A 9,660-nucleotide genomic window follows, 5' to 3' on the forward strand; every position below is an offset into this window, starting at 1 on the left:
CAAATCCCACAGCTCACATTGTATTTGTTTGTTTTTCTGACTCAGATCTGAAAGATTGAAAATGTAATTTAAAGTCATAATTGGTTAGAATGATATTTCATAGGGTTGTACAAAAATTATCCGAACACACACAAAATTTTGCGATTTTGGTTTTGGTGACCTAACCAAACGAATAGTGGGTTGACTTGGGTATTTAAATTAAAACAAAATAGTCTGGTCTGACCCTAGTTTTTAGAATACTAACTAAACCATATCAGTTGTATATTTTAAAATATTTTATATTATATATACTAAATAGTGATGAACAGTGAAAATTTAAGTAGTCTGGAGATTAAAATGACAGACTTGATAGTACACTCTCCCCATCAAAACTTGTATACATTTAAGTGTTACATCATAACACTTCATTCTAAATAAAATTGCAATAGATTTTACTATGAAAATTTCTTTCTGAGTATAATCTTGTGGTTCAATTATCCAATTGAACTAAACCGATTAGATAGATTATGAACCGAACTGGAAAGAGATTGGTTAAGATTGAATTACCAACAACTGAAGTCTTCGGATTGATAACTGAAAGGGATTGGTTAAGATTGAATTACCAACAACTGAAGTCTTCGGATTGATTTGTAGATAGACCTATGAGTCGTTCTATGAGTCGTAGGTCTGACTCGTATGAATAATACATTTATGATTTTAAGTTTATTCGAGTCAGACGATTCAGATTTTAACTCAGAGAATCAACATAACAAACACAGCCTCCTCAGTCTTGGTCTGTGAGTGAAACTACTTCACTTATCCTTGTCTTACTGGTTAATGAACTCAGGCACTTTCTCTCTCTAAACCATGGAGTTTCTGCAACTCCATCCGACCTCTCTTCGCCTGATTCCCAATACCCTTACCTTCATCTCTCCAACAAGAACACAGAAGCTCTCTGTCCTCAAAAATCAACCCAAAACTACATATTCACTAACTTCACTTCATTCCCATCTCTACTCTAACTTCGTTTTCCCCATAAACCAATCATACCCATTTTGTATTTCTCGTTCTTCTGGTGAGCAATTTAACTCTATCCATTCTAGGGTTTTCTTTTCTTTGCAGAATTTGCCAATCTAATACAACCCTTTTTCAATTTCCATAAAATTTGTTCAGGGTTTTATCTTATCTATTTGAATTGTTAGTTTTCAATTTAGTTCATGTAGTTTGATTAACATCTTGATGTGTTCTTGCAGTCAATTCTGCAACATCTGATAGCCAATCGAATGTTGAAGTCAGCTCTGAAACTGCTGAATGGGCAATGCAAGGTATATACTTTTGTTTTTATGGTACATTTTGCATCAATCTGAATTTCACAATTCAAATGTTCTTATGCTTAAAACTTTGCAACTATCATCAAACACTTCCTAGAAATTTTGATGGTTTTGAATATTAAGTGTGGGTTATCCACTCAAAAACCAATTGGCCGATTAATGGAGAGAGACCCCAGATATATAAGTAAAAAAGAAAAGAGACCCTTGATTTATCTTCTTGGACATGAGGCTTCGTTTGTTTCATGTGGAAGTATTCTCATTCGCCCTTCATGTGTTGTATTTTTTGAGCCTATCACATGTCTTTTAGCTGTGTAATGTGGAGCACGTGTGAGCAGTTGCGGGTGTGGGCCTAACTCTGGTACCATTTTTTTGATATGGACTTAAGAGCCGTTACATCATTACATAGCATTGATACATCATGAATTGAATAAGCTCAATAACTACCATCTCGAAAACATCTCAGGCCCTAAACGCCATATAAAGAACCTTAAGGTCATCCTATGGGGCATGAGAGGCCATTTATTCATACTTTTATCTTGTTTATACCGAAAGTCAATAAATCATGGATTTCCCTCCATGGGAATTGAACTTGGGACCTCTTGTATGCGGAGTAGGTGTCCAACCACTACACCAAGTGGTGGTGGAACTCTGGTACCATATTCAGTTTGCAGACATCTGACTCAAAACTGTTTTGGCAGCAAATTGAGAGACCTTAGATATTACGTTCTTGGTCGTGAAACATTCGTTTGTTCATGATGGGCTACTCCCACTGAACTCTTCCATTTATTTCTTGCTAGTAATTTCAAAGCTTATTTTTGATGAAACTTGTTCAATCTAGATTTGGTGGTTTATATGGTAAATTGACAATCCCATGTTATTTAAATGTGAACTCGGGCTTGTGGCAGATTTTTACACCTTAAGGAAAGATGTCGAGACTACCATGGAACGTGTTTCAGAGATTAGGAACTCTTCTGGTCTGCAGCAACTAGAAGAAGAACTTCAGGTTTTGGAAGATAAGGCTGCCGATAGTTCTTTATGGGATGATCGTGCTAAAGCACAGGGAACTCTTCTTGCTTTGACTGAGGTCAAAGACAAAATTAAACTGCTCACTGACTTCAAATCACAGGTATTTGCTTCTTATTCCGAACAGGTTTGGGGTAAGATATTTCGTTTATAATTTCTACGTTCATGAAGTTCTTAAGTTGTTTAGGAATTAGAGGCCATAAAGTTTACCTCATGTGACTTGTTTTGAAGGCCAAACAAACTACCAATATAAGTTCTATGAAAGTTATAATCTATACAAACTGCTTGGAAATGCCGAAATCAGATTTTTTTTCACTTTAAAAGAACTAGTTTCCATGATTTTCCTCTCAAGGTGAGGAGTGCCTTGTTGTGTCCGGGGTAAAGGTCTTAGGATGGGGAAGGCATTTCTCATTTCAGAATTTTGTTCGATTTATAGAAATAAAAGGACAGCTGAAACTTTTTTAAGGTTATTTGCTTATAATTCTAATGCAAGATGTTGTCGGACATTCTAATGCAGGTTGAGGACGCAGACATGATAGTTAAACTAACCGAGGAAATGGACTCTATCGATACTGGACTTGTTGAGGAAGCCAAGAAAATAATCAAAGATTTGAACAAGGCATTGGATAGTTTTGAGTTGACACAGCTTCTTTCTGGACCCTATGATAAAGAGGGGGCTGTTATCTCTATCACAGCGGGTGCTGGAGGTACAGATGCACAGGTGAACATCTGATCATAGTGTATTTCTGTTTGTCATGCTTTTTTTTCTTCTACTTCATCTTACTATTTACGCCTTATCCCACTCTGGGTTTTGGCAACATGCAAAATCAATCCAAGTGCTCCATTACCACAAACTTGAATGTCTTGATTCTGTAAAGTGGCTCCTGGCCGGATTCAATAATCTGGGTTTGAATCTGGTAATGCTAGTAGATTAATGGCCACATACTTGGACGTTTATGATGCGTAGGGCTAATGTATCAAGTTTGACGCTTCCACGTTATACTTGCGTGTAACGTGACACAAATTTCTAGGATTGAGTTCGGTCAATGGCAGCTTAATGATCACATATATGAGCTTTTATGGGTTTTTTTAAACAGTAAGATTCGGGCGCTTCTCTCCGTTACCCCGCAACTAAAGTGTGCTTCACTATATAGGCTTTTTGTTGCCTATGGCTATCACTCAAATCCGACGCTTTTGTTTTTGATGTTTATATAACACTCTTGCATTATCTCCAGCACAGGATTGGGCCGACATGCTTCTTAGAATGTATGTGAGATGGGGTGAAAAACAGCGTTACAAAACGAGAGTGGTAGAAAAATCCATGGGAGAAGAAGCTGGAATAAAGTCAGCAACTCTCGAGCTTGAAGGAAGTTATGCATATGGATACATGTCAGGAGAGAAGGGTACACATCGTATCGTTCGCCAATCTCCATTTAACTCCAAGGGTCTTCGGCAGGTAAAGCTTCTGAGGTTTCCTGTTTTTGGCACATATAATGCAATTTTATCTCAAATGAGTGGAAAACATCACTTATTCTGAAGGTATCAGTATTAACTGCTAGTAGATCGACTACCATTGGAAATGAAAAGAAATCAAGAAATTAGATTTTTTTTTCTTCTTTTATAAGTGGGCAGATAGTTCCGATTCACTAACTTTGATCTACTCTATATCTTTTGTAGACAAGCTTTTCTGGAATTGAAGTAATGCCTCTTCTTCCTGAAGAATCTCTAGATGTGGAGATACCCGAAGAAGATCTTGAGATAAGCTTCTCCAGAGCAGGAGGGAAAGGAGGTCAGAATGTGAACAAAATAGAAAGTGCCGTTCGAATTGTCCATATCCCTACCGGTGTTGCTGTTCGTTGCACAGGTATGTTTGCAAAATATAAAATTTCTTTTAGGTTTTGATTCTGAAACTCTACATAAAGCTTCTATAAACGATTAGATTTCCGTCTATTTTAAGCTTGGATCTTAATCATTATTAACAGAGAATAATTCCTTCATAGGGGTACTTTCTGACAATTGGATAGTGTGAAATCCAAAATCAGTTTGACAATCCCATATCTAGAACACGAATATGGATGTCAAATCACGTTTACTTGCCGTAAACCCTGATTGTTAAAAATATGATCTTGATTTCAAGTGGTAGAGTGTAGACTATACAAACAGACGATTTTTTTTTTCTTACTTAGTCTGACGACTATAATTTTCGTAATGACAGAGGAGAGATCCCAACTACAGAATAAGAGCAAGGCTCTAAGCAGGTTGAAAGCAAAACTACTTGTCATTGCGGAGGAGCAACGAGCATCTGAAATCAAACAAATACGGGGAGATACAGTGAAGGCAGAATGGGGTCAGCAGATACGTAATTACGTTTTTCATCCATACAAGCTTGTGAAAGATGTCAGAACAGGACACGAAACTTCAAATATTTCTTCGGTTATGGACGGCGAATTGGAACCATTTATCAAAGCTTACCTCAAGTACAAATACAGCACTACTGCTAACTCCAGTGGAACATCATAGCTTACTCAGATGATAAATGTATAACTTTACTAGTACTTGTTCGATTGGTGTATATTCACAGCAGAAGTAGACATACTCTGTTCAAGTATCATAGTTTTCCAACTTTTGAGCCTCAGTGCCTTATCATGACTTATTTTTAATATTTAGTTGCTCCACTTTAAGTTCTTGCAAGTTGCATGATGCTTCTTTCTCTCTCTCTCATCGGTCCGGCTAAGAAAGAATGAAAGAACAACGTTGCTACATGGCCTGAAAATCATGCCCAAAATGGCCAGAATGTTGACTTGGCATGTTCATTCTCCTCCACTCTCATTAGATGTGCAAAGAAAGAACAACGGTGCTACATGGCCTAAAAATAGTGCGACTTGGCATGCTCATATTCTACTCTCTCACCAGACGTGCAAACAATGAACAACGGTGCTACAAGGCCTGAAAGTCAGTGCCCGAAAATGGCCTCAATGTTGACTAGACATGCTCATATTCTACTTTGGGCATGTTACCCGGGCGGCCCGCGCCACAATGGCATGAATGCTGACCTGGCGTGCTCATTTTCTACTTTGGTCGTGTCACCTAGCATAGCAATCGGGCCATGCGCGGGCATGATTTTCGGGCCAAGTATCATTTTCCAAGAAATAGTATGGAGCCCTATTTTCGGTGGGACGTGGTGTTGTTTGCCCTCCTCACTCTATATAAGAAGCAAGTTATATAGAGGATATTTTTTCATGAATACCATATAAGACTTGTTTGAAGTGTCCACCCATCTGGTTTGTATATATACCCTGATAATTTGATTTGATCATTATAAATCTACCATTTGACACATTTCTAGTTGTAAGATATCGGTTTGCTGAGTCAAAAATCGGATTCTCTAGTGCACATTGAAATTGTAAAACTGGATACGGTAACATACTATAATTGATTTAGAAAAGTTAATTCCTAGAGCAATCATAAGCTATATTTCTTCTTGTGCATTACAACTAAAGTTGATGAAATTAAAGCAAGGGAATTACAAAATTGGATTTGCTGCAGATGCTCAGCTCACTGTGGCAGCACCTCTATGTCCGAGGGTGTTGAACTGGTCACTTCTGTGTTTTGTTTTTCGATCTCCAGAATAGCATTGAAACCGAAATCATTTCCCGGGGAAAAAACCGACCTAAGTTCTTCAGCAGATTGGGTTGTTTTGAATTTCTTGTTTACAGTTATGTTTTCCTGTTGTCAAAGAAAAACAGGATTACTATTACTTCCTACGATAATGCTAGAGTTTTTTAAGATGGAGTAAATATGAGCTTTTACCTTCTTTACAAATTCTGCCATGGTGGAGCTGACAATTTCTTGAATGACAAATTTCGTGACACGCTCTTCACCAAGAGCCCGTAACATGAAGTCCTTCGGGACCTGCAAATGTTTTGAATTAGAAAAGACATAAAGTAAAGAAAGGGCATACCAACACATGAGACAAGAGTAGAAGCTACTTACATTCGATGTTTTCCCTGGAGTAAGACAAAAATGAGATGTCAGATTTCCAAGATTTCAGAAATAACTAGATAATACTAATTCCACTAGAAAAATCTGCAGAAAACATAAACTATGTACAGACCAAAGAAGCAATTGCTATGTTTTATAACATCTTTCATAAAGCGTTACCACATTACCCTAGTACTGCAAAAACGGCCCAATCATGCCCCGTTATGAGTTATAACCTAGATCCACAGAGTTCGGAAGAGGTCAAACTCAAGATGCTTAGGGTTTATGTATCAGGGCAGGCTTGTAATTGTGCAAGAGAGACTCGACTTGGAGCTCACAAGTCAAGAATACCGAAATATTATGGACAGTGTTTCTTATAAACATGGAGATGAGGGAAGGAAACAATATGTACAGGACAGCCCGTATAACTAAACAGGTTAGACTAAAAGCTTACCTCCTTTTCTTCTCCGGAACCCTGGGATTGGGGGTGCTGCACGAGCCAAGTTTTCTAAAACGTCATCAAATACTTTTTGTGTTTCGTTCCCAATTATGTCCGCTCTAACCTATAATAAAAATCAGTTGATCAAGAATACCATCTTGAAACGTAGCATATACATTCTCATAAACAAAATAATTTGAAGGGATATTCATGTAGCACTTCATTAAGAAATTTAGATTCGGGATTTATGAACTATTTCGGTCTTATATAGCGAAATTTACTTCCTTTCTTTGTATAAATATAGGGTTTTATCTATTTGAAAGTTGAATGCTAATAAGGGAACACGACTTAGGTAAAGCAATTTAGGCATCCTAAAAGAGTTTAAACCATCTGACAGAACAAGAGGAAGAAGAGAATCATCTACAAGCAAAGAATCAAATGTTTGTCAATATATGAGTATTCCAACAATATCTCTCAAAATGACTTATCACCAAGTTCATGATTGGTCCACTATTGAGTATTAACCAAGGAACATAAGCCGAATAATTTCCAAAAGAACAATAAACTCACTTGAATCTTATCATCATCTCGTGACTCAATCACAACTTTTGCATCTTTTAAGTTTCTGCTGATGTCCTTATCCTCCGAAATAGACGCCTCCAAACCTAAAGAAAAATGATCAAGAAAATAACACAATTGCATAACAAAGAAAGCAATCATAGATGAAACTACGAAATAATATAATATATACACAGGCTGCATTTTCTCGAGCAAGACGAACAAGTTATGTGTTCTGATGTTCTAACGAAAACCTAAACTTACCAGAACCAACTGCAGAAGTAATGTGGGATGAGCATCCGAGACCTTTTCGATCGAAAAGTAACAACCTTTAGACATGAAAAGGCAAAAGTTATTAAACTACACTTCTTGACATAACTACCTTTGATAATTTGAAAACAACAAGGCAAACCCACCTAGCATATTCACATTTAGTTTCTGAAATCAACAAAAAAAACAGGTAAAAACCCTAAAAAAGAAACAAGTAGCTAAAATAAATGGTAGACCTTGTAAAATTGTCATTCCTTGTATATTGAATGCTGAAGCTTTTAGTATTCCCACTAACAATATTAAAAGGAGTTTGAAGGGTTCTGAAAGTAAGTTCCTGTAAGAAACAAAGAAGCAAAAAAATCAACCTTACCCATTAATGGAGTTGCTTAGATAAGTAGCTGAAATTCACTACTGACCCAAAATTCCATCTTTTCAAAACAAAATCAAAACTAGAACCCAACCCTTACTAGTCATTTCAAATCAAAACTAGGGTTACCAAGATACCATTTTTACAAGAAGTTTTAGCAAAATTACATCGATTAATCTGGACAGAAGTTTGCTACTTACATTTTTAATTCGAATTCCAGAGAATTTTGAGGGAATTATAGCAGTGGTAATGGAGGCCATGTTTGTTTGTGGAAATATTCAGAGACTATTGAACAGATTCAAAACCCACAAAATTCTAGTGAGAGAAAGGAAAGGGGGGAAATGAAGAAACAATTGGGGATGAAGAAAGCAGTCTGTGTGAGTGAGTTTAAATCCATCCCAGGAAGATAAGAAGCAATATTTCCGCCCAACATTTGTAACGTATTTGCTTCACTTTCGGCGACAGTTATTGTTGCACTTTCGCGACGCTTTAACCTAATAACATTTTTGGCGACACTTTGTGTAGAACTCTGGTGACGCTTTGGGTAGTACTTTTTGTGATGTTTTAAGTAGCATACCCCAATATTGGTCGACCACATCAAGGAGGTGTTTTGAGAATTTCCACGGGGACTACGGGAACGACAGAATGAGGTGGTGGGACGGAGAAAATCATTGCGGAGACAGAAGACAAATGACTTCAACTTCCCATGTGTGGTTGAGACAGACTGATTTCAGGTCGATTTGGGTCATACAGATAACAAGTTCGAACTCAGATCCTATTATCTAAAATCATCTGAAACAATTATTATGCCACAGATCAGACTTTGACAACTTAAAGTTTATTGAGCCAGACTTAAAGCGAGTTAATTTAGACGGGTAAAGAAAAGCATAGCCACGAGCGGTAGTAGTATTGAGAAAATAAATGAAGTTTTTCCTCATATTTGTGGGTGGGTATCCTTCCTTGAGTTATTTGAGAAAGTTCGTGTTTTTTGCACTAAGGTGTAGTGATAAATTTGGAGAAGGCATTGTATGGAAAATAAATTTGGAGTATCATTTTTGTCCAAGGTGAGCAAAAATGGGAACACCCAGTTAAACCAAATTGGATCGATTAAAACCAAATTTCTTTTCTTTTGGTTTTACCTAGAGTATTTAGCCCAACCTAGAATTTAGCCCAACCTAGAATTTAGCCCGATCTACTGAGTGTTACAACCCGCTCTTCAAAAGTCAAAATTGGCGACTGGCGATATAGTCAAACGCAAGGTTTGAAGTGCTTGTTTTGAGATGAGTCATGATTAACAATTTTCTAAAAGTTTTTTTTTTTTTTTGAGAATTTGACTACAATCTATGTTAGTCGTTACAAGGCATTGATGCATCATGAAAATATAATAAGCACGACAACCGCATAATTTAAACCAATAATGAAAGATTCTTAAAGCCCAACAACAAAGAGGCATATATCCCAACAAATTATTACATATTTACAGTCTAAATTACACGGGATAAATCTTGATGGTAAACTACTTCCACCGAGACTCGATATCACGACTTCATGGGCTTAAGAGGGGTGTCCAACCACTACACCTAAGCGTGGTGGACAATTTCCTAAAAGTTGGAGGGCACCAATGACACGGAGACTCTAACAACACAGGGGGTGCCTTCAACATTTCCCTCCATAGTTGTTTGAAGTTACAGGGCATTTAGGCTATTAGGTTC

General features: G+C 37.1%; 2 protein-coding genes across 3 annotated transcripts; one reads left to right on the forward strand and one right to left on the reverse strand.

The window, feature by feature from the left end:
* The first annotated feature begins 713 nt into the window (after positions 1–713).
* On the forward strand, positions 714–4,995 carry HCF109 (high chlorophyll fluorescent 109). The gene is made up of 7 exons (XM_086667749.1): positions 714–1,054; positions 1,233–1,304; positions 2,216–2,436; positions 2,851–3,054; positions 3,574–3,789; positions 4,011–4,197; positions 4,549–4,995. Exons 1-7 carry the CDS (start codon positions 847–849, stop codon positions 4,851–4,853), a joined length of 1,413 nt encoding a protein of 470 aa, XP_086523875.1. The 5' UTR covers positions 714–846; the 3' UTR covers positions 4,854–4,995.
* Positions 4,996–5,734: 739 nt separating this feature from the next.
* LOC147550820 (uncharacterized) lies at positions 5,735–8,385 on the reverse strand. Of its 2 annotated transcripts, XM_086667750.1 has the most exons (8): positions 8,149–8,331; positions 7,818–7,915; positions 7,576–7,640; positions 7,324–7,418; positions 6,769–6,877; positions 6,327–6,340; positions 6,144–6,245; positions 5,735–6,059 (listed from the first exon to the last, which is right to left on the reverse strand). In XM_086667750.1, exons 1-8 carry the CDS (start codon positions 8,206–8,208, stop codon positions 5,889–5,891), a joined length of 714 nt encoding a protein of 237 aa, XP_086523876.1. In that variant the 5' UTR covers positions 8,209–8,331; the 3' UTR covers positions 5,735–5,888. The 2 variants fall into 2 exon arrangements, with proteins under 2 accessions (XP_086523876.1, XP_086523877.1); XM_086667751.1 differs by lacking the exon at positions 6,327–6,340 and having other exon boundaries at positions 6,758–6,877; positions 8,149–8,385.
* Between the last annotated feature and the right edge of the window lie 1,275 nt (positions 8,386–9,660).

This window comes from Eschscholzia californica, unplaced genomic scaffold, assembly GCF_041429995.1.
Source record: "Eschscholzia californica isolate CP2 unplaced genomic scaffold, dmEscCali1.0.p SCAF_3, whole genome shotgun sequence".
Taxonomy (NCBI): Eukaryota; Viridiplantae; Streptophyta; class Magnoliopsida; order Ranunculales; family Papaveraceae; genus Eschscholzia; species Eschscholzia californica.